We start from the raw sequence: 25,775 nt of genomic DNA on the forward strand, positions 1-25,775 counted from the left end.
AGTTGACATTGCTTACACGTGTAATTATTGCGATTGTGTCATTTAAATAGCATTAGTTTTCTATGAATCCAAAGATTAAGGACGATTGCAGCATTTCTGGTGTTTACGTAAATTAAGCTGTGACCTACTTACTTAGCTAGATCCAACGCAGACAAACCCATTATCTTCTTCAGGGAGCTCAATGTATTTTCAACAGTTTTCTTCTATGCTAATGAGGACAAGCCTGTGCCTGAACTTGTCTGCAGTACGTTCCGGGGTAGGAATATATCCATTAAGATTGTGTTTATGACTGGCTTATATTTGTTTCCATTTAGGTCTAATGCTTTTCATTGTGTACCCATTTGCGAACATGTGTCGTCTATGTAATCTTTAATAATCAATAACTCATAAATGTGCTTCGGCGCAGACACACCAGCAGATACAAACATTAAAAAGGACAAAATGTTATCCGAAACATCAACATTCAAGATGATCGACACAATTAGAGAAGAATTCAAAGGAAACATTTGAACGAATAAATAAATAGTAAAAATATAAAAATATAACAGAAATAATTCACAGTGAAATAAAAGAAAGATGAAAAATGAAAGAAATTATTTAAAACAAAAACATTAATTATATGTAAGCGATTTACTACAAATAAAAAATGCAATTCAGATTTTATGTGGGAAAAAAAAACACTCTATTTGGAATAATTTCTCTGGCTACATTGAAATAGCACTAGCAAATTCAAAGAGATTATTTTCTGAAAACAAATGATCTGAATTTGAGCTCATGACTTAAGCCTCCTCAGGCCAACATTCTAACCACTCTGCTAGTGAGTTGTGCATATAAATAGAAGATTGTATAGTTATCTATTGTTTGTTTACTTTAAAGCGACGACCTATAAGGGGACTAATTCAGCTTATACCACCACCTAAGTCGAGTACAGTTTCTTTCCCTTGTTCGGGATACCAAACAAAATAATTAATTACCAATAGTTAATTAATAAATTTGATATTTTTGTTTATTGATTCTTGTTTTGTCAGCTAAAAGAACTAATGGTGCAAAATTTCAGCTTGATCCGAGATTGGGTGTGGGAGAAATAACGTGTACAAACATTTCACCAGACAGACAGACAGACAGAGTGATTTGATATACGCGTGACCAGTGGCGTAGCTAGGGATTGGCCATCATTTGGGCCCCGGGGGGCCTGACTTCTTTGAGGCCCCTTTTGAGTAATATTTTATGTAAAAAAACAATACTCATTTGGGGGCCCTCATAAAGTGGAGACCCGGGGGATTTTCAAATTCTCCCCCCTCTTCCCCCCTCCCCCCTCCCACCCTAGCTACGCCTCTGCGCGTGACAAGTTCAATTTGACTTGTTAGGAATTGGTTTCATTGTTTACTATATTGTGGAATAATAATCGAAATTCCGTTTTGTAAAGATTAATAAAGCAATTTTATTTTATCTTTATCTTATTTCAGGGGTTTCAATACTTTCAAATGTAGTATTTTGAATGCTCTAAATTCTCTTGTAACAATGACAATTTTTGTAACAGTTTTGGGATCGAAGATAGTTGTTTGTAAAAAAATGTTACAACGTTAAAATGTTTCGGGTGTTCCTTCAGAGTTGAAGATAATCTACTTCCTAGTCCAAACCGACCGAACGACAGTCCAGCGCGCCTGCGAGTAGATGGTGTGTGGATTTCCTTAAGTTCCTCTTTTAACTGCTGTGTCACGTGGTCAATTCATTTCCCCAAATGTGCAGCAAGCCTTTCAACTTTGAATCTTCTTTCAACACCAAATAATTCTTTTAGCTTTTCAATCAGTTTCTGGTCAAGATTTCATGTGACATTTATGCACGTGGAGCTATACTTAGTACCACGTGTTTATTGACTTCTTCTTGCACCACATTTCAAAAGTGTTATTATTTCATTGGACGTCTCTAACCTTTGAACCCTGCTTTATAAAGTATAAGCAATTTGTCTGTACGATGGCTGACGCAGCACCAACGTAGATAAAAGGAAACAGATTTCTGTTTTATGTTTGGCGTCACGTATTTGATTATTCATTTGTGGAAGGAGGGCGATAAAAATGAGATGAACTAGAATTGGGATAAATCAATCAAGATGAACTTAACAAAGTGATAGTTACGACTTTGTATTATTATAAAGCATCTACAGAGGATGACTAGGGGAGGTCACGATGTACATATCAAACTTAGATGAAGCTTTTGGAGATCGGGACGTTCCAATTTTGTTTCATGCTCACAAACATTGAAACAATCTTTTTTTAAATGAACACAAACATAGCACAATGTTATATTACAAATACACAAACACAGAAACAATCTTTTTTTAATGAACACAAACATGGCAGAATGTTATATTACAAATACACAAACATAGTACAATCTTACATTCTAAGTACACAATCTTATGCTCATTATATAATTAAAAAACATAATTTACAATCATTAAAGTACCAAATGCTTTTTATTCAATAGCTATTTCACCCTATTAAATATCTCTTAAAATATCTCTTTGATAGAAAGCGCCAACAATACAATTTTATCAGTACGCAGAAGCTGCAACTTAATATATATAAAACCATTATTTTAGTACTCTTATAAATGTTATTGTCTTATTATCTGTTTTGTGTTTAGTTCTTTTTTTTCTTTCCCTTTATGTTTCTTTGTTTTGGTTCTTTTCTTTTCTTTTTTTTTTTCATTGTTTCATTTTTTTTCTTTTCTTTTGTTTTTCTTTTTATTTCTTTTCCGTTTTTTTTTTGGTTCTTTTATTTTCTTTGTGTCTGTTTGTTGGTGTTGTATATTTCATGTGTTATATATTTGTAGTTTTTTTGTTGTTGTTGTTACTTTGTTTGTATTAGTTTTGTTTTTGTTCCTTTGTTTGTTTTATTATGCTTGTTACGTAGGACGTAGTAATTCGTAAAACGTAACTATCTTCTTTTTGGAAGGAACGTCTTTAATTTATTATAAGAAAGGTGGACCCAAGAAATCCGTAGGCGTAACTAGGTTCTTTTTTTGAACGAACGTCTTCAATGTATAAGAGATAAACTTTGTGGAACAGGGCTTTAATTGATATAAGAATGTATGAATAGTCGACCCTAGAAATTCGTAGGACGTAACTTATCTTCTTTTTTTTTTTTTGTTGAAGGAACGTCTTTAATTATAAGATATAAAATTCGTAGGACGTAACCTATCTTCTTTTTTGAAGAAGCGTCTTTAGTTTATATGATAGGTCAAAACTGTCTCTTTTATATAGGTTAAGAATCAGACATATGAATGTAGTGTTTGTTTAGTCCTGTATGTCTTTTTGTTGTTGTTGTTTTATTTCATCCTAATCGCATCACATGCAACAGACACATGCAGAGACCGAAACAAAAACAGATCCAGTTCCGGTTCCAACACTAGGCCATATAGACTATTCATTTGACGTAGACATGTTCTGATTCACTATGGTAGGACACGACGCCAATACTAACCACACCAGCAAGCACCACAACAAACACGGTAGGCGCACAGCCCTAACGTAGCACTAGGACCGCGGGAGGGTGGGGGAGATTGGGAAATTAAGCTCCTGAACATATGGGTTTTTAGGTTAGCTCCCGAGGGAGGCAGTGGAGAGACTAGTAAGGGAGATTTTTAGTTATAGCTATCCCTGAACCCCAACTTAAATTATATATAATGCTAGCCATATAAATAATACTAGTGGGAAGCGTGGTGGTGAGGCTAAGTACGCTTGAACTTGGCTTAGCTTGGCTGTCTATGAAGGTTTGACACCCGACTCGAGCAGAGTCGTGTTTAATGAGCGCCTAAAGGCAGCACAGAAAACCTTCTACCATATACCCCCTCCCTCCCACTGGTCCACAAATAAGATTGGACCGTAGAGCTCTGAGCATGCTGTAAGCATGAAAGTAGAGCTTTATAAAAATATAATTTAATATATGTATATATTGTTATAACCCCCGCCACGCACACCGCCATCCAAGAGAGTGCAGAAGGTGCGCACTATTAGTGACTAGACCAGTGTTTCTCAAACTGTGTGTCGCGGCACACTAGTGTGCCGCCGAAGATTTGCTGGTGTGCCGCGGAAGTTTTCAGAACGCCACACGTGCGGCGTTACACAGGTCCGCCTACTATTAAATGTTTATTTTACGTTGCGATGACATCTCCACTTGCAATGACCAGTAGTAGTAGTGGATCGCTCCATTATGACGGAAAGGGGTGTTAGCTATTCAGGTTATGGAATTTTTGAACTATACATATATTGTTATAATGACTCAAATGTAGGCCGCCTTAGCAGACGCACAGCAGTTCTTGATTTGGTAACGATAATAATAAGTGATGCGTTTCATGTAAATTTTTTAGGTGTATGCTAATAATAAAAAGTTATCACTAAGCCTTATTCATTGTTATCCATGGAGAAATACATTAGCAAGAATGTAACTGCGAAAGTGTTTAATGAAAAGCAAGGAACCAAACGAAGGTACAAAGAAGATTACATCGGATATGGTTTCATATCTTCGAGACCTGAAGATGCTCCATTGCCATTCTGTCTGATCTGCAATGCAATTCTGTCGAATGAGGCGCTTGTTCCAAGCAAATTGAAGAGACACTTGGAAACAAAATATCCAGCTATAAAAGCGCAACCGAAAAAATACGTTGAAAACATCAGGGCTCAACAAAATAAACAAGCTAAGAAACTTACAAAGTACCTAAAGCTGCCAGAAAAGAGATTGATTGCAAGTTATAAGGTTGCTCAGTTATTAGCAAAACGCAAGAAAGCACACACAGAGGCTGAATCAGTCATTGCACCAGCTTTAGCAATAGTTGTTGAAACTATCCTTGGACCCGATGCCGCCGAAAAAGTTAAAAAAGTTCCTTTGTCAAATGATAATATCTCGCGCAGAATTGAAGACTTATCGTCAGATTTACAAGATCAAATCTGCGAACACTTCGACGTGACTGACAATGACGTGTCTCTGCTTTGGTCTCTTCAAGTTGATGAATCCACTGACGTTAGCGGCAAAGCCCAACTGCTAGCTTTTATTCGGTTCATAAAGGATGAAAAATGTGTCAACGAATTCTTATTTTGAAAAGACTTACCAACTACGACCAAAGGCGAAGATATTTTTAAAGTGGTGAACGAAAACATTTTGCTCTTCAAACTACAGTGGAAAAACTGTGTCAGCGTTTGCACCGATGGCTGTCCTTCCATGCAGGGAAATAGAAAGGGATTCGTCACTCTTGTGCGTCAAGAAAATCCAAATGTATTAGTTGTTCACTGCATGATCCACAGAGAAGCTCTTGCCTTCAAATCTTTACCGAAAGATTTGATGTCAGCTCTGGATCAAGTGATTCAAGTTGTAAACTTCATCAAATCTCGACCGCTTGCATCCCGACTTTTCTCAGAGCTTTGTGAAGAAATGGATTCAGACTACAAATGTCTCCTGTATTACACCAACGTTCGTTGGCTCTCCAGGGGAAAAGTGTTAAAGGTGTCGTCCAACTCAAGGCTGAGCTGATTTCATTCTTGGAGGCTGAAAACAAAAAAGACTTTGGATTTTCTATTCATGGCGAGATCTGGTGGGTTAAGGTGACATTTCTCTCTGATTTATTTGACAAATTAAATTCATTGAATTTAAGTCTTCAAGGACCATCGGAAACCATCATCACTGCATCCTCAAAACTGAAGTCATTTGGTGAAAAATTGTCTTTGTGGCAAAGTAAGATCTAGAAAGGAGTCTTCGACTGCTTTCCTACTTACTATGAATTTGCTTCAAATAAAGAAATAACCCGCGAAATTCTGGACACTTTGACACACTTGCAGTCAGCATTGCAGCATTACTTTCCAACAGTTGGAAGTAATGAATATAGATGGGTCAGTTATCCATTTGGAAACAATGAAGCTACAAATCTGACAACTGAAGAAGCAGAGCAGCTCATTGATTTAAAAAACGATGCAGTTCTTAAGTCAAGTTTTGCCGAGAAAAGCCTGGATAAGTTTTGGATTTAAATCAACAAGTTATATCCTGCAATCAGTTTAAAAGCAATCAATATAATTCTTCCATTAGCATCTTCATGGTTTTGTGAGTTTGGATTTTCAGCATTGACTGAAATCAAATCTAAGAAAAGAGAGAGACTTCTTACAATAGACGATGAAATACGAGTTTGTTTGTCAACTCTGGAGCCTCGATTAGATCGCATTTGCTCTAAAAAAAAACAACAGGCAAACCCTTCAAAGTAAATGTAATACTTCAAAACAGGTAAAATACTTTTTTTCCTTTTTATTATAAAATAACTGTTGCTCGTCGTAGTGTGCCGTGAAATTTTTGTAGTTTTTTTACTGTGCCGCCAGACAAAAAAGTTTGAGAAACACTGGACTAGACTGAGAAGGATTTTGACATTAGAGAAGAGAGAACAATTTCCGCCCAAGCCGAGTCACTAATAGTGCGCACCTTCAGCAGCACCTTCTGCACTATCTTGGAAGGCGGTGTGCATGGCGGGGTTATAACAATATTGTTGTACATGTAAGGCAGACACTCAAAGAGAAGCAGGAGTTTTGATTTCTATTCGGTACATACGTATACTTGGCAGAATTTAAGTCATTGGTTAACATGCATAGATGCATGACGCGTAACGTCTATATTTTATAAGATAAGATAGAATACGCCTTATTTTCTGCTTAATAAAATACAACGTTAGATAGATACATAAGTACAAGATAAATAATATAGATTAATGTAATAAATATATTATAAGTTAGATATTGTAATAACTTAAGTGAGGCAACTCAACGAGACATAGACGTTTATTTACACGACATCACAGGTACACAAAACAACATCTATCTTAGGCACAGTCTCTCCATATTGGCTCTCTCCTTAGGCGGAAATCGTTCTTCTTTCTAATGTTGACATCCTTTTAGGTCTAGTCTATCACAGTGTGCACCTTCTAGCACTAGCCTGGATGGCGGTGCGCATTGCAGAGTTATAACAATATGTAAGATAATACAAGATAAAAGATATTGTAATTAGGCCTACTAAAGAAAGACAAATATAGATTATTAGATGAATAGATTATGTAACATAAGTTTATTTCCTTTCATCTCAAGTTGAATTTGTATCTACTATAATGAAAGTTATAATTAATTTTGATTCACAACAAAGGTTTATTGAATTTTATTTCAAGTTCTATAATTTAAAATATTGTTGTAACTCCGCTCACGAGCCACACTGATGGTGTGCATCAGAGCGCCACTCAACACAAGTAGTAGAAGACTTGTTTAGACAGGAAGAAGGACTGTTGTAGATCCGGCTGAAGTTATGGGAGTCTGAACAGTCTGGTGCTGAGTGCTGTCCTGTGTGATACTAGTGAACTGTTTGTGAGACCTGGAGCGACACTGGGAAGTGTGTCGGTGGTCTGTTCTGTGTTCTGGTAAGAAGTAGGACTCTTAGAACTTACGACATATTACTCCCTGTGATTTTATAGCAGAAGTCCAAGTCTAGCTAGTAACTATTACTATTTGTTGATGCTTATAATAAAATAATTTTTTTTAATCTTTTTTTTTTTGGTTAGACGAGTATCTTTTCCGCTTCTTTCTGTTGAAATGGCCTGGAAATAAGTGTCTCTAAGATTACACTTTCCACATCAATAAACAAAAAGAGAGACAATGAGACTGAGAGAAAGAGATAAAGAGAACTTGGATCAATCCCACTTGCCTGAACTCAAGGATGAAATCTTCTTTCAACAAGTTTCCAACGCTATGTTCGGTGTCGTAGATCACTGCAACTGTTGACCAGTGAAAATGTCTCAGTATTGCATTCAGACCTTTAGCATTGTTTACCGTTCTGGGTTAAAAAAAAATAGGAACATTTTGTTTTGGTTCAATTGTAAACTCTAGACACCCCAAGTCAACAGATTAAATGGATCATAAATGTGTGTCTATTCTCAGACGATACATAAATATACAGGCTGGCCCAAAAGTAGGTTTTCAGTTAACATGTAGACTATTTGAAAGATCAACACTAGAACAGCGAGAAGTTCGTTAAACCTGTGAACATTAAACATGAAATAAATTGAATCTCTCAGAGGCTCAACATATCCTCCTTCAACATAACAAGATTCTACCAATCTCTCCAGGACACTCTGACACACAGTGCGACACAAATCTTCCTCAACTTCTGTAAATGTTAGTTGAATGTAATCTTTGAAATCATTTCTTACTTTTGTGTTTCTTCTTATAAACATTGTTCTTTACAACACCCAAAAACAAAAATACCCGTAGCTTTTTATGTTAAGTTAGATTTGTACTCTGTGGAATGTTTTACTATTGGACCACCCTGTACACAAGGCCAGACGCTAATTCTAGGAGTAACTTATTAAATTAAACCATTATAACTTAAATGTAATAGCAAAGATTCCGCGGCCTCCTCATTTTCCAGGGCCTCCTGAAAATCTCATGTAATTGCAAAATATATTTTTTAAAAAGTCCTGGAAAAAGCTGAAATTATTAAAATCTCCTGAAAAGACATAAAAATAAAACATTGACAAAATTGTCATATTGTGATGCTAACCCTACGCACGATAATAAAAACGGCATTGTCAGCTTTCATTTCATACAAATTTATTGCAAAGACGGATGTATTTTCTTATACAAAATCTTGTTTGACATCATGCTTATCCCTAACCAGACTGGGCCCAGCGCAATCGTTTGGCATAGGGTCCCGCAGGACCGGCCCAAAATGAAATTAAGAAACAATATTTAAAATAAAAAATACAATCTCGACGAGGATGGGATTCGAACCCACGCGGGGAGACCCCAATGGATTAGCAGTCCATCGCCTTAACCACTCGGCCACCTCGTCTTAGTTATTGTAAGGAGAACATCATATTTAATTAATGATTCCTTCCTGTAACAGTGTTACAGCTGTGAGTTAGAAGCTACTTATAGGCCTACTTAATACTATTTCTTACTGCTAGTACTTTCTAATGGTACTTACTAATAGTACTTACTAATAGTACTCACTAATAGTACTCACGTGTAAGGGGAAAGAGTGGTCACTAATGGATACAAAGTCTTATCTGTGATACTTGACCCCACTGGGCTAATCAGGGCTATGTTCCATGACTTAGACAGCTGACTGATGACTTTTAATGCACTGCTACAGCCTGTGGATAAATCGAATACACATGCCTTAAACCTTGAATATTGTTATAACTCTGCCATGCGCACCGCCATCTTAGCTAGAAGGTGCACACTGTGATAAACTAGACTGAGAGAAGGATGTATTAGGATATATCCGCCCAAGTTGAGAGCCGAAGTGAAAAGACTGTGCCTAAGATACATGTTGTTTGTGTATCTGTGATGTCGTGTAAATATACATATAAATGCTTCGTTGAGTTGCCTCACTTAAGTTATTACAATATGATAGTTTTTCAGTGACATTTGCGGATGGGAAAACAGGTAACACCCACTGAAACATTGTGGCTACTGACACTGAGGCGTAGAGCCCACAGACACTGAGGCATAAAGTATGTATGTGAGATGCAAATTGTACAGACACTGAGGCATTGAGGCCACTGACACTGAGACATTGAGGTCACTGTTACTGACACTGAGGCATAGAGCCAACTGTCACAGAGGCCACTGATACCGGGCCATTGAGGCCAATGACACTGAGGCATAAAGCCGACTAACTACTGAGGCATAGAGCCCACTGACACTGAGGCATAGATTTACACATTAGGTGCATACTTAACTGACACTGAGGCATGTAGGCATGAGGCATCAAACTCTACTAAACTGAGACATAAATCTCATTGACTCCCAGAAATAGAGCTCAGAGACACATTTCAAGATATAATTAAAACCACTAATATATATATATATATAATCATCTAAAATAATCTATAATCGTGTTACTTTGATACAAACTTCAACGGTGTTTAATAGAACGTCTGCAAGGACACAGAATAAGGCTCAAGAAAAACTGAGATCCACTTAACATGATTGGGTTTGTAATTAAACTGAATGAATATTATTGTTCTAAAACATGTGTTTTTTCATGTTTTAATTAAAATTGTTAAAAGTAAAAAAAAAAATGTAAACATTGAACAGAATACAAAAGTCTAAGAGCATATTGAATAAACAAATAGAGAGAGGGGGAGAAGAGAGTGGCACCAAGACTCCCCCCACCCCCTTTTTCTTGCCTATTACTAGACCTATTATCTCAGCCTCTCGCAACGTTGTGTTCACTATAATGCGCGTGGCCTAATGAATTGGAACTACATATTTAATGCTCCATAAAGTCACGAGTTGTATTGGAGAAACGAATGTCTTCAACTCCCCCAGGGACAGGAATGCTGTTCTCTACTTGCACGGTTTAGTTCAATCAAAATAGAGAAATAAAATATACAACTTTTTTTTACAACGAGATGGCTTTAAAGCCTATAATTAGTGAATAAACAGACATACACATACACACAAACGTTCCGCTCAGGCAAACAAGAATAGAATCAAATCCTTAACTGGAAACACAACACAAAAATATTCTCATGTGTATCATATTAATTAGCTTGACACACTTGCGGTATAAGTACACACATACACATTTGCCAGTGTTTCCCAAACCTTTTCCCTAACGGAACACTTCGCGCACTCTGAATATTTAGCGGAACATTGCTCATTTTTTAGAGAGGCTAATTCAAGTAGTCGCCTACTTTAATTATTCAATTAGCTCGTGGAATACCTATTCAGGCCTCTCGGAACACTAGGATTCCGCAGTACACAGTTTGAGAAACACTGACATATGCGAGTCATTAAATGAGTTTCTCAATATCGTGGTCTTGTCTCTAGACACTTCAATAGACCTTGAAGATCAGAATTCTAACTTGAATGATGTATTGGGAAAGCGGCCACGGGTTGTGAAATAGTATATTGTTTAAGTTTACTTTTTAAATGTGTCGATGTCATTGTATCATGGTAGATGTCATGACGTCATTGTATCATAGTTGATGTCATGATGTCAATGTATCTCGTTTGATGTCCTTAAATCAGAGTATGTTGATGTCATGACGTCATTGTATCATGCCATGGTTGATGTCATGATTTCTATGTATCTCGCTTGATGCCATAATGTCAGAGTATGTTTTTGACATGGTGTCATTGTATCATGGTTGATGTCATTGTATCATAGTTGATGTCATTGTATCATGGTTGATGTCATGATGTCAGTGTATCATAGTTGATACCATGGTGTCAGTGTATCTTGGTTGATGCCGTGACGTCAGTGCATGACAGTTGATGTCCTATTTTTAGTGTACCAATGTTGACAGTGTATCCCAGTGATGGCATGAAGCAATAGTATCATGGTTGATATCATGATATCAGTATATCATGGATGATGCTGTTAATGAGTATGCATGTAGTTTTTTGTTTCGTCCTGATACATTTAGTAACTTATAACAAATAACATTTCTTTTGAATGTATTTCCACCTCTTTGTAGTAGACAATACTTGTTTTATTTTATTCCTTTTGATATAAGTCAATCTCTTTTATAATTATTGTTATGGTTTTAACTGGAAACCAGAAAAAAAACGTATGTGTCTATATATAGGACAGTATATTTCAAAGTAGCAAAAACAAACAATCTGCTCCTTGCCAGAAGTTCGGCTGAAACATCAGTCAAAGCAAGACTAAGATACTTGTCCAAAACACAAACACTGCACCTCAAGTAAGCATTAATGGCCAACCACTAGAAATTGTTGATCACTTTTGTTACCTTGGCTCCATCATATCCAACAACACTCTACTGGATAAAGACATTAACAACAGGATAGCCAAAGCAATGGGCACCATGTCACGGTTGCAGAAAAGAGTCTGGGACAACATATTGCTGACTAGCAGTACTAAAGCCCTAGTCTACCGGACCTGTGTGTTGAGCACCTTGCTGTACGGAAGTGAAACATGGTGAACTTACTCATGGCAGGAAAAAAAGCTGAATGTCTTCCATCTCCGATGCCTAAGGCGGATCTTTAAAATAAGGTGGCAAGATAAGATAACCAATGAGGAAGTGCTACAAAGAGCAGGGTGCCAGGACATCCGCTCTGTTATCAGCAGCAGACGCCTTGGCTGGCTTGGCCACGTTCGTAGAATGCCAGTAGGTCGACTTCCACAGGACATCCTGTATGGCGATCTAATAGAAGGCAGGAGAGCCGCTGGTCGCCCACTTTTACGTTATACGGACGTATGCAAACGCGACATGAAGCTCTTCAAAATCGACACTGGCAACTGGGAAGAGGTGGCACTGGACAGATCCACATGGAGAGAGAGCATAAAGGAATGGTCACAGATTGCAGATGTCATACACAACAGAAGCAGAAAGAAGGGTGAAAATGCAACGGCGCCTGGTATATGCCCAACCTGCGATCGCAGCTGTGTATCAAGGATTGGCCTCTTTAGTCACACAAGAAGTAGCAAAAGGAAAAGATTGTCTCTCGAGACGTAAAATGCCACAGATATTTCAAAGTAACGTAGAGAAAGTAAATAATACACTAATACACGATCCCAAAAACAAAAATGAACCTAAGAATTGCTGGGAAAGCCTCCTTGTGTGTGGGGAGGGGGTAGATAATTTTGTGCATATAATAGGACAAATCTTATGTAAGAACTTTTGACTTCCCAAGTGACATCCGAGCATTGCCCTTAAGGAATCAAGAGTTTCTCTTTAATAGAGACCAAATACGAGGATTAGCGTAGAACGTAATTATCTTTTTTTTTCAAGAAGTAATTATCTTTTTTCAAAGAAACCTCTGTAAAGAATGAGATACAAATTTATTTAATGTTATGTAAAGTTTGTTTTTATTTATTTTAGAGAAATCCTTGAATGTTATTTCCTGAACGTTTTGAAAAAAAAAAGAGTCTGAATGTTGTTTATTAACTCTCTACGACAAAATGTTTCATCTGTTTATTTTTGCTATTAATTTCAAGTTGAGCGTTTAATTTCAGGAATTATTGGTTGAGAACGAATCCAATGTGTTTGTCAGTGTGTCTTTTGACGACAAATATCCTCATTCTATTGACAGAGATCTTATAAACAAACAAGCGTCAACGTTAAATGGACAAGCGGGGCTAGAAGGGACAATTACTTCCCATTTAATGAATAATCCATAAAATCCAGCTTTTGTCTTCTTAACAATTTCAATGCCCACAACTTTATCAGACGCCTCACTTTCCACTAACTGGTTGAGGTTAATGTCCACTAGCATCTATTTCAAAAGAAAAGGATGGAATAAGATTATAGAGCTAGGTTTTAAATTTCCATTTGAAGATTTCATTCATTTTGGTCTAAATAAAACAAATAAAATGTCTGGGTTTTTTTTCACTTTTACTTTAAGTGCTTTCTTTTTTCCCCCATAACTGAAATCAAAGGGAGAGAAATGAGTCGTCTTTTTTCTCGTAATGACAGACTGTAGATTTATATAGATTAAGATCTTCCGACTTGATTAGACGTTTAGATTAGGTCAACTGTTAAATTGGTGTTTTAGCCACATTTTCCCATGATGCAAATGTGATTGAGTATTATTATGAAATCTTTGATGGACGTGAGCATACATATTTAACAAGGTCAAGTCCATTGGTTCATTTTAGCTTCAGATAAGTATCGATTTTTTTAAAAAAGAATGATTCCACTAATACAAAGATATACCCTTAAGAAATAGTAAAGCTCTGTTTAATGGCATAAAAGCGGCTCTTAAAACACAAACTCACAATCGGCCCCCGAAGTGATCCACTTAGGTAGGTAACAAGGAAGCTTTCAATATTTTCAGCAAGTATATCAGAATCTATGAACTTACAAAATAAATTATTTAAATCCTCTTTACAAAAAAACAAAAGCTTATATTAAGCAAAGTTGTATCAATTAACTTGGATCAATCATGTAATTCAATTTGTAATAGATCTAGATATTCTGTTATAAAAATAAAAAAAAAAGCTTTTCTAAACTAGACAGAATTCGAACTTGTGAGTAAAAGCCTTCTCAGGCTTCTCATGCCAACGTGGTAACAATTCTACTATCGTAGATTGTATAATCATTGAAGATTGTATAATTATCTATTGTTTCTATAGTCTCATCGTATTTTATGTTTGTGTGCATTAAGACTCAGACGACGACCTATAACGGGAGACAATTCAGCGTATACCAGCACTTCGGTCATTTACAAGATTTTCACTAGTTTGAGATACCAAACAAAATAATCAACTACCAATAATCAATTAATTAATTAATCAATTTTTATTTATTGACTCTTTTGTTATCATGTAAAAGAAATAATTGTGCAAAATTTCAGCTTGAGATAGGGTGTGGCTGAAATAACGTGTACAAACTTTTGACCAGACAGACAGACAAAGTGAGTTGATTTAAGCCTTGTATAAAGTAGCCGTTGCATCAGAACTTTCAAAGGCGTAAAATATAATCATGTCTGATTTAAAATATTATTTTCTAGGTTCTGTGATCTAAACGGGACGGACGGACATACAAACCACATAAGACCAATAGAGACTATTTTCGTTTCGGGGGCCTCTAAAACAAAGGAGATCGGAGTGATTACAACATTTATAGAGGTATCTATAAAATATTCGTTAGAGTGGCACCATCCAGGCTGCAAGTGATAGCTTCAACAGTTTACGCAGACTCAATATGTATTCAGGAGGAGATAAATCCTTTATATTCTCTCTGAGACTGCTGTAGGAGAAATGCCTAGAAAGAGACAGACCCTTATCGTATATGCTGATATGGCGGAAGACTTTGACGATGTCATCAGCACTGGCGGATCCAGAGGGAGGGGGTAGGAACAATGGTCCCCCCTTGAATTTTTAAAGAAAAAACACACAACTTGTGTAAAAATGATTAACTTTTCATTAATAATATATACTACTAATGTATACTTTAACCACATTTTATATTATGACGCCCCCACCCCTCTAGTATGTTGGTTGAGTGGGGAGGAGGCGATCACATCTACCTTTCCCAGACCATAACCCTCGGATGGGGAGGGTACCTTTTTTGTAAAATCACAGTTTATCAACAAATTTAGTAAAACATCTTTTAATAGAAGCTGCTTTTTGATATTTTAAGCAATTTTTTTTATTATGTCGCCCCCCCCCCCCCTCTCTGATATGTTGGCAGATTTTGTTAGGGGATGGTGATTGCATCTAACGCCCCTCCCCGACCATAACCCTCGGGTGGTAGGCCTGATTAATTTTTGAGCAGAAATCACTATTTATAAACAAAATTAGTAAAAGTTAAATGTAAAATATATGACACTTTTTGATATTTTAACACATTTTTACATTATGTTGCACCCCTCTTGTATGGTGTCCTATTACTTGGGTTGGGGGCGATTGAAAATACCACCTCGCAGACCATAAACCATTAGGTGGGCAGTTTAATTTCTTTGCAAATTCATAGTTAATGATCAAATTTAGTCAAAAACAACTATACAATAAACGCAACTTATTGATATTTTAACCCATTTTTATATTACGTCGCAACGCACTTAAGATATCCAATCATGTATAACTATAAAGTGAAAGATTGTTGTCGGTACCAAGTGGATCGTGGCATGCGGGATAAGTGCAAAAGTGGGGGGGGGGTGGCTATTTTAGTAGAAAAAGTACATCATTTATGAAAAAAAAAAACAATGTCACTAATAGATCTATAAGTAATGTCTGCTTTATATAACTTTGTTATATTTCGTCTTCAGCCCCCAATAATGTCAAATGCTATCATTAGTAATAAATATATATAATAAATATGGTGACAGTATTCATGTAATGCCTCAGGTTCTAAAATATTTATTCTCTCCCCTGAAGGTGTCACAAATATTTAAAGAATACCTTTGGTTTCGGAAAATTTAGAATTCATATTCTATGCGCAAGCAACAATTGGTTCCATCGCATTCAATGCCAATTCGGCCTACACAATATGTCATTTCAAGTGTTTACAGTACTGTAGCCCAAAAGAAAAGTTACTACATACTCTACCATTAAAACATGAATAATACCTAACCCAAATCTAGGGTTACACATATCATATATTATCTTCTTATCTTATAAAATACAGACGTTAATCTTACGCGTGTTCCTAAGTCAATCTAGCCATGCATATTAATCAATGACTTAAAATCTGCCAAGTCAATTGTCTTCCGGCTGTCTCAGGCAACACCTAGGTATTTTGAGTTTTAGTCAGTGTAACTGGTTTACCATGAATAAGATAAGAGGTATTTTTTTGTTACTCTTAATAATTGACATATCTCTGGGTGGAAAGACTTGCTCCAATTTGATTCCCATTTCTGTAATTCATCTAATTCTCTTTGTAAAATTTCTGTTTCCTGGATCAGATTTTTCTCCTTTTTAAATAGGAGAGTGACGTTAGCTTCTTTACAGCCTCTTGGTACTCTGTCCTTTGTAAAGAGATGTCTGAAAAAAGTATTTCGAACACTGGTGCTAGCTTAACGACGTACTTTCTGGTTCCTCACCCCGTCGTTAAGTGGAGACTCGCTGTACTCATTGATATCTAGAAATTAAAAAAAATAATTCTACAAACTACTAATTGAGTTTGTCATTAATGAACCATTTTCTACCCACCAATCAATACTTTGCTATGAGGCAAAGAAAAATCGATTTAATTACTGGCGTCAACAATTACATGCTTATTTTAGAAGAAAAAAAAAGATAGTTTGCATGTGTGCGTGGTCTGTAGACTATTATGATTGTATTAACTACAGCAGCGTTTCCCAAACTGTGGTCTAGAGTCCCGCAAGTTCTACGAAGTGTTTTAGTAGTTTACAAAGCTTATATTAACGCACTCTGTCTGTCTGTCTGTCTGTCTGCTTTGGTGAAATCTTTTTCATGTCATGTTTCCCTAATTCCCACTTTCGGATCAAGTTGAAACTTTGAATAATTATTTGTAAACAATGACATCAAAAATTTGTTTTAAAATATTTGATTAATTAGTCGTAATTAACTTATTTTGTTTCCTATAGAAGTGTAGTAAACCAAGGGGAGATAAGCCTTGTGTAGAGAATTAAGTCGTTTGCTAAAATTTTAAACTATAGACTTTTTTAGACTTTAAAAACGTTCAGACTCGAGCAAATTATTTTCAATACCTTTTAAAAAAGCTTTCAACCAAATACACCCTCCCCCGCCCTCTCAAGCAAAAAAAGTCAGGTTTGTTTAGAAATATTCCTATGAACAATGTTCTCCTAATATTGGAAACGTTTTTTATGTCCATATTTTCCGGCCTCCTAATTATTAACATCTCCTCTATTTAATACCCACATTCGCACCATTTGTCATTCACACCATGCTGCGCTATGACCGTGAAAGTCTACAAAATGGATTGGATCATAGTACATCGAGCATTCCATAAGGGTGTCAAATTGCACATCCTAATTATTATTATTTTATTTATACTTATACCTTTGACGCATAATGTCCTGGAGGGATCATGTCTTCAACCAGGACGTTTTGAAATTGGCCAATACTCTCAGCATCAGACAACCTATACGCTAACCTTGCGGAAGGAGTCAGACTCAAGTGCCGCCCAAGACTAACCTAGATAGATGTCTGCAAGCGAGACATGAGAACAACAGGCATCAACGAAGGTATGTGAGAGGAGATAGCCCAAGACCGGACAGCATGGAGACAGACTGTGCGTGCTGGTTCGAACTTCTCCGAGAGCAAAAGAAACGAAGCTGCATTAGTCAAAAGAAAAAGAAAAAAGGAAGCTGTCCTGTCAGCCAGCCCTAGGACAGATACATGCACGAACTGTGGCAAACTCTGCCGTTTCAGAATTGGCTTGATTAGTCACTCCAGATTCTGTACCGTCTCAAAACGAAACCAAATCCAGTGACACATCTGGGCGCATCCATAGTCTTCCTAGGATCCATTTATCATTATTAGTCTAGATTCAAACTAATTATTGCAATTTCACTCAATATAAGTTTTATTACGTGTAAATTAATTCCAGGTAAACACAGAAAAGGAAATTACAGTTTATTTTATGAGCTCTTCTTAACGGAAAAAATAAATGAAATCCCTTTGGACTTTGAACTGATCTAAATTGTACATTAAAAACTATAAAAGACCAATAATTAAAGGATTTCTGATCAAATATATCTAAAGATTATCACAGATTTTCAATACTTGCAGTTTTCAACCTATTTGTGTGAAACAGAAGTATATGATTATGTAGCAAGAAAGTCAAAGTATAGAAACACAGTGTTACGTTCCTTTCTAAGATGAGACTCTTTGAACAGTACATTAACACTAAAACAACAACGTCATCGTTTAGAACTCATTTAATGTCCATGAACACTAGAACACTATTTCGTTTCTATTTCTCCAGTTTGGTTCTCCTCTCCTTTCAACACGCATTCGCACCATTTCACATTTACACTAACATGCGCACGTAACACACAGGCTTGCTATCACACCAGATATTAAAGCTTAGCTTACCATGACCGTGCCTGTTTAAGAAATAATACTCTTCAAAGAAACAAAACCATTTTGGTCATTAGTATATGGTTTAATTTTGTTTTATTTTACCAACTAGGGAAATAATCCCACCTAAAAAAAAGGAACAATGTTCCACTGATTCCTCCGAATGTGCCAAGTGTTCCGTTAAATTGTGTAAGCTTGAGAAATACTGATGTACAGGTATCTAAGTAAGTTTTTGTAATAATAGCTTTATTGTCATTGGTGCTGTCTAGTACATTAATAGATTGTATCGAAGTTTATTACATATGAATGCATTTGTAACGCATAAAACATTGGAAGAATAAGACTTGACTAGTCTATTCTGAGTGCAGTTAAATGATAGCTAAATACACAGCCCGAAGTGTGTTTAATATTATATAAATCGCAAGCAACATATAAAAGTACTTTTTAAAAAATATCTAAGGGGAGATATTCACCTCATATATCTAACTATTTTAAGATGCATTTCCTTTTTCGATATCAAGAAATATGTATTAATTACATAGTTAAATTATATTATTCGTTAACTTTCTTAATTGACTCATGTTTTTTAGGAACAATACATAATTGTGTGCAAAGTTTCAACTTGATCCGAGGTCGGAGAAACAATGTCTACAAGATGTCTACAAGATGTCTACAAGATGTCTACAAGATGTCTACAAGATGTCTACAAGATGTCTACAAGATGGACTGACGGAGTGCGCCGATATAAGCTTTGTAAAACTAACATACTGAATAAGGTCTAAATATGAGGAGACTGCGGTTGCAGCGTTTTTATCCTTGCATTGCTAATAGATTTCCACTTGCTAACCTGTCCATTATTGTGTAGGGAATGTTAATTAGGTTTGCAAATTTAACAGCAACAAGTAAAAGAGTGTAATAAAAGCAAAGTAAAATATCCCCTTTCAGACTTTGGGATCTATGGGGAAGATGATGAAAAGGATATTCGTCATTCTTTGACGAGGGTGTCATATGGCCAGCACAACGAGTCAACGACAACAGACTGACTGTTACAAACCTTATTAGTGTATAGTCATGGCATATCTAAATTTAGAGTTCTACACTTCTTCGGGTGTGGAAAGGTTGACCATGACTAGTACGAAATAATGAGATACAGTTCAACAGGTCCACGTGAATGTGTATAGACAAACAGACAGAAAAACAGAGACAGACACTGACAGACAAACAGATTGGGTTGGTATAAGCTTTGTAAAAATTAATTGTAACACCGCCACATTTTTGTTCTCAACTTGTTCTACTTGCCTATATATATTATATTTATATATGTGCGTATACTGGAGTGTCTCCACTATTTTTAAAGTAATGATAAGCTTGAGCAGTCCAATACAACTCTTTACACTAAATACACAGTCTTTAGTAACACAGAAGTCTGAGACGGCTGTAGACAGCAGATAGCTGTAGAGGTTTCCATTCGGAGTTTCGTCCCAGTCTGCCCAAATGCCTAATTGCTTTGTTAGTTAAGCTTCATTTATTATAAGCAAAAGTGTTTATTTACTGAGCGCGTAAAGCCAATAGAGCGAGATGCAAGCTATCCTAATAGCCTCAAATAGACTTTCATATTAAAGGACGCTTTATCTAAGTAGCGTTTAGTTAGCGCTCAGGTTATTCCTGGCCAGGCAAAGAAAACAGTTTTAAGCATGTTGACTCAATCCTAAGGAAGGTTTATTTGTACAAACTTGTTGCGTAATACGAAATAAATAAAGCAAGAACTTGGTTCGCAGTGAAGAGATTTCTGATGTAAATAAAATGTCTTTTGGTATCTGGTGTGGATGAAGCAGGAGCCACTACAGTATTGTGTGATCAGCACAATTCCCATTTATTTAGATAATCTCCGTAATACTTCAAGCAAGACAAGATTATGAAGTAAAAAAAGTTCATGCTGGTAGTCAAGGGCTCTATCGAGGTACCAAGTTAGAATTTAAAATGTTCTTAAAAGTTCAAATATTAATATGTATTTTACCTACCGGCTACGGAGGTGCGGTGGCTAAATGGTAAAGCGCTTGGCTTCCGAAACCGAGAGCTCCCGGGTTCGAATCCTGGTGAAGACTGGGATTTTTTGTATCTGAGTTCACTCAGCTCTCACCTGACACTAGTTGTGCTGGCCACATGATACCCTCGTTAAATATGGGCTACAGACATTTAGCAATACCCAGCGTATATAATGAAAGGCCCAGAGCTTTGATGTAATCATCAGATTGTTTTTTTTTACTTCCTCATATTATTCTAAATCGTTTTATTTTTAGAAATAAAGAAAAAAATTGGCAATGTTTTGACTGACTTACCAGGTCCTATAAAAACACCTATATCATACTTGCAGTGAAGGTCCGCTGCAAGGGCTCCAGTTCCATCCCCGCTACATTGTGTTATATTGTACATGAAGTTAAAATTGATTTGATCTCTGAAAATGCAAAAACAATATAGATTATAATAGTTTAGATTAGTTTAGATTAGATTAGATTAAATCAGATTAGGCAGGTAGATAGGTAGGTAGGTAAATAGATAGATAGATAGATATATAGATAGATAGACAGATAGATAGATAGATAGATAGATAGATAGATAGATAGATAGATAGATAGATAGATAGATAGATAGATAGATAGATAGATAGATAGATAGATAGATAGATAGATAGACAGACAGATAGACAGATAGATAGATAGATAGATAGATAGATAGATAGATAGATAGATAGATAGATGGATAGATAGATAGATAGATAGATAGATAGATAGATAGATAGATAGATAGATAGATAGATAGATAGATAGATAGATAGATAGACAGACTGACAAACAGATAGATAGATAGATAGATAGATAGATAGATAGATAGATAGATAGATAGATAGATAGATAGACAGACAGATAGATAGATAGATAGATAGATAGATAGATAGATAGATAGATAGATAGATAGATAGATAGATAGATAGATAGATAGATAGATGACCCTAAAGCTGCCTTTACAAAACGGAAAGAAACACATTTCCATCGTTAGCTGTTACGCACCCACCATGACCAACCCAGATGATGTCATAGCAAAGTTCTACGAAGAATTAAACTCCACCTTGCTTGATATTCCAAAAGCAGAAAAGCTACTCATTCTCGGTGACGCAAGAGTCGGCTCTGACCATCACATCTGGAAAGGTGTCTTAGGCAAATTCGGGATATGTCAATGCAACAGCAACGGATTATTACTACTCCAGACCTGTGCTGAACACAAGCTGCTCATATCGAACACAATATTCAGTCTTCCAATGAGAAAGCAAACTTCCTGGACGCATCCCTGCTCAAGACACTGGCACCTCATAGATTACGTCATCACCAGACAATCTGACCGTCAGGATATTCGTGTCACCAAATCTTGCTGTGGTGCAGACCACCGCCTCATCATCACAAAACTAAACATTCGTATTCAACCAAAGAGACGTCCGCAAAAATCTAAACCCATAAAAAGGCTAAACACGGCCAGCTTAGCAGATGACAAAACTGAAAAGTCGCTTGCAGATGCGATAGAGAACTGCCTCAAGTCCACCCTTCTTACTGATTCAAATGTAGATAAAAGCTGGGAATGCTTCAAAGAAGCTATCCATAGCACAGCATTAAGCATACTCCGTCCTATGCAGAGAAAGCATCAGGGCTGGTTTGATGAAAACAGTACTGAGATCAGAAAACTATTAGACGAAAAGCACAAGCTCCATAAAATGTATCTGAACAACCCAAACTCCCAGTCCACTAAAGATGCATTCAATAACATCCGCAAAAATGTGCAAAAACAGTTACGCCGAACGCAAGATACCTGGCTTAGCAAGAAAGTGGAAACAATACAGGAATTTGCTGACAAGCACGATATGAAGAACTTCTACCATGCCATAAACGAAATCAATGGACCCACAAAGTCAGGCTCATCCCCTATATTAAATGCTGATGGCACAATCCTATTGACAGATAAGGAAGAAATCCTGAACCGCTGGGCAGAGCACTTCAAAAAAGTTCTCAATACACCTTCCATCATAAATGAAGCGGGCATAGACAGGCTACAGCAAGTACCAATAAATGGAAGGAAAAATGGATGACCCCCCTACGCTAAAGGAAACCGATCTTGCCATTCAACAGCTCTCAAGCGGAAAAGCCCCAGGAGCTGACTCCATTCCCGAAGAGGTCTACAAAAAAGGTGGATTAGCTCTGATTGAAAGACTTCATAACCTCTTCTTAATTATGTGGGAACAAGAGTCAATACCACAAGACTTTAAAGATGCCACAATTGTCCATTTATACAAGCGAAAAGGAAACCGCCAAATCTGCGACAACCACAGAGGAATATCTCTTCTCTCTATTGCTGGGAAAATCCTTGCACACATCCTACTAAATCGGCTCATGCAACACATAGAACATGGTCTACTACCAGAAAGCCAGCTTCAGAAAAGAGCGTGGAACCATTGACATGATCTTTGCAGCAAGGCAGCTCCAGGTAAAATGCCAAGAAAAAAATGCTGACCTGTTCTCAATATATGTCGACTTAACAAAGGCATTCGACACTGTTAGCAGAGAAGGACTCTGGAAGATTATGTCAAAGTATGGCTGTCCACGAAAATTCATAACCATGGTGAGACTATTTCATGATGGCATGAAGGCTCGTGTCCAAGAAAGTGGAGAACCATCAGAGCCCTTTGAAGTATCAAACGGGGTAAAACAAGGCTGTGTCCTAGCACCTACACTGTTCAGTATCATGTTCTCCGCTATGCTGACAGATGCATTCACAAATAGAGAAAACAACGGGAAAAATATATCATACAGATTTGATGGTGGCCTATTCAACCCGAGGCGGCTTAAAGCAAAATTAAAAACAATCAGAGACTTGCTATTTGCTGACGACTGTGCCCTAAATGCCTGCTCTGAAAATGATCTGCAGAGCATCGTCAGTGACTTTTCAAGAGCATGCTCAGACTTTGGCCTTACCATTAATACAAACAAGACTGAAATCTTATATTTACCTGCTCCTGGGAAAGCCTACTCGGATCCAAGCATCACTATAAATGGACAGGTTATTAACGCAGTGGACAAATTCACATATCTTGGCAGCACACTCTCCAGAAACGGAAAAATCGATAGTGAAATCGACCTGCGCATCGCCAAGGCCAGTGCATCCTATGGCAGACTGTCTAAAAATGTCTGAAACAGACGTGGTATCACCACAAATACAAAGCTAGGGGTCTATAGAGCCGTCATCCTCCCTACATTGCTCTATGCCTCAGAAACATGGACAGTGTACAGAAAACATGCAAAGAAACTGAACCACTTCCACTGAGAAAAATACTGAATGTCAAATGGCAAGACAAAATACCAGATACTGAAGTCCTCGAAGCATCCACACAATCCTGATGCAGTCCCAGCTATGATGGGCAGGTCACGTTTGCAGAATGGAAAACCACCGCATCCCTAAAAGATTCTGTATGGCCAACTAAGCGAAGGAAAGTGCTCGCAAGGTGGTCAAAGAAAGCGCTTCAGGGACACCCTCAAAGCTTCTCTGAAGGCGTTCAGCATAGACCCAGGCACCTGGGAGACAGAGGCACATGACAGAGCATCATGGCGTCGATCTGTGAAAACTGGCGCACAGGTTGCTTTGGAAAAAAGAACAATGCTGGCAGAAGAAAAACGCCAGAGAAGAAAAGCAAGGCAAACGACACTAGCTCCAGCTGGAATAACCTGCCCAGTGTGCGGCCGAACATTCCGGGCTCACATAGGTTTCAAAAGCCACATGAGGAGGCATAAAACCCCAGTGCAAAGCCCTCAGCCACCTGGATGACAAAGTGGTCATCATCTAACCACGGTGGACGAACTATATATATATATATGTATATATGTGTGTATATAGATAGATAGATAGATAGATAGATAGATAGATAGACAGACAGATAGATAGATAGACAGACAGATAAATAGATAGATAGATAGATAGATAGATAGATATATAGATAGATAGATAGATAGATAGATAGATAGATAGATAGATAGATAGATAGATAGATAAATAGATAGATAGACAGACAGACGGATAAATAGATAGATAGATAGATAGATAGATAGATAGATAGATAGATAGATAGATAGATAGATAGATAGATAGATAGATAGATAGATAGATAGATAGATAGATAGATAGATAGATAAATAGATAGATAGACAGACAGACAGATAGACAGACAGATAGATAGATAGATAGATAGATAGATATATAGATAGATAGATAGATAGATAGATAGATAGATAGATAGATAGATAGATAGATAGATAGATGGATAGATAGATAGATAGACAGACAGACAGATAGATAGATAGATAGATAGATAGATAGATAGATAGATAGATAGATAGATAGACAGACAGACAGACAGACAGACAGACAGATGACCCACCTATACGTTGAGGCCAACATCTCTTGGGCCATGTTTACAGCAGGCAATGACTTCTGATAACTGAAGGGCATTGCAGGATTGCCGTCATCATCGTCTCCTATGACGACAACATTGACATTAAAAAGAGGAGCTGCCCTTGTGTGAGTCAACAATAGGTCCACAACGTAGACAGCCCAAAACATGCCTCTGTCCTGAATATAGTACAGCGTATGAATATGAAACATTGAAGAATTTAAAACGGCGATAATCGAACTACGACTCGCGTGCCATATCCGCCTGTGAAGTTATGCAGCCCGGCCCCAAAAACTAGATGTTTTTTTTTTAAAAAGCTTATATCAACTCACTCTGTCTGTCACTCTGTCTGTCTGTTAAAATGTTTGTACTCGTTTTTCTCCGACACCCTATCTCGGATGAAGCTAAAATTTTGTACACTTTTTTTACCTGACCAAAAAAAAATCAGTAATAATAAATTTAAAAAAAACTAACTGAGTTAACTACACCCAATATCAACTCCCACTCTCCGTAATAATTTTCTCGATTCGGTAGAATTATTCATTTGCTCATTTGTATTATCCTGTTATGATTAAACTTCAATAACTTTTTTGTTTGTTTATCAGAAAATGTTATATTTGGTATCGAATTATAAGCCAATACATGCTCATTTCACACAGCACAAATTAAATTTTGTAAATCCAAAAATCAATTTAGTTTAATGGGCTCACATTAACGTTGGCATCGTCAATTAGTAGGGAAAGAGTTAATATGAGCTTTTTTTTTTTTTTTTTTGCTTG

At 36.8% G+C, this 25,775-nt stretch overlaps 1 protein-coding gene and 1 non-coding gene across 2 annotated transcripts in view; both read right to left on the reverse strand.

The window, feature by feature from the left end:
• Positions 1–25,775, reverse strand: part of LOC106052431 (atrial natriuretic peptide receptor 1-like) — an 81,809-nt gene that overhangs the window by 50,626 nt on the left and 5,408 nt on the right. Inside the window, exons 2-5 of the mRNA XM_056014541.1 lie at positions 24,985–25,175; positions 20,849–20,964; positions 9,045–9,174; positions 7,725–7,853 (exon numbers count right to left, since the gene is read on the reverse strand). Coding sequence (XP_055870516.1) covers positions 7,725–7,853; positions 9,045–9,174; positions 20,849–20,964; positions 24,985–25,166 — 557 coding nt within the window. The 5' untranslated portion in view covers positions 25,167–25,175. The remainder of the gene's footprint in view (positions 1–7,724; positions 7,854–9,044; positions 9,175–20,848; positions 20,965–24,984; positions 25,176–25,775) is intronic.
• Positions 8,789–8,870, reverse strand: Trnas-gcu (transfer RNA serine (anticodon GCU)). The gene has a single exon. It is a non-coding gene; the product is annotated as a tRNA-Ser (tRNA).

The sequence above is a fragment of the Biomphalaria glabrata genome, chromosome 16, assembly GCF_947242115.1.
Source record: "Biomphalaria glabrata chromosome 16, xgBioGlab47.1, whole genome shotgun sequence".
In the NCBI taxonomy this organism is placed as follows: domain Eukaryota; kingdom Metazoa; phylum Mollusca; class Gastropoda; family Planorbidae; genus Biomphalaria; species Biomphalaria glabrata.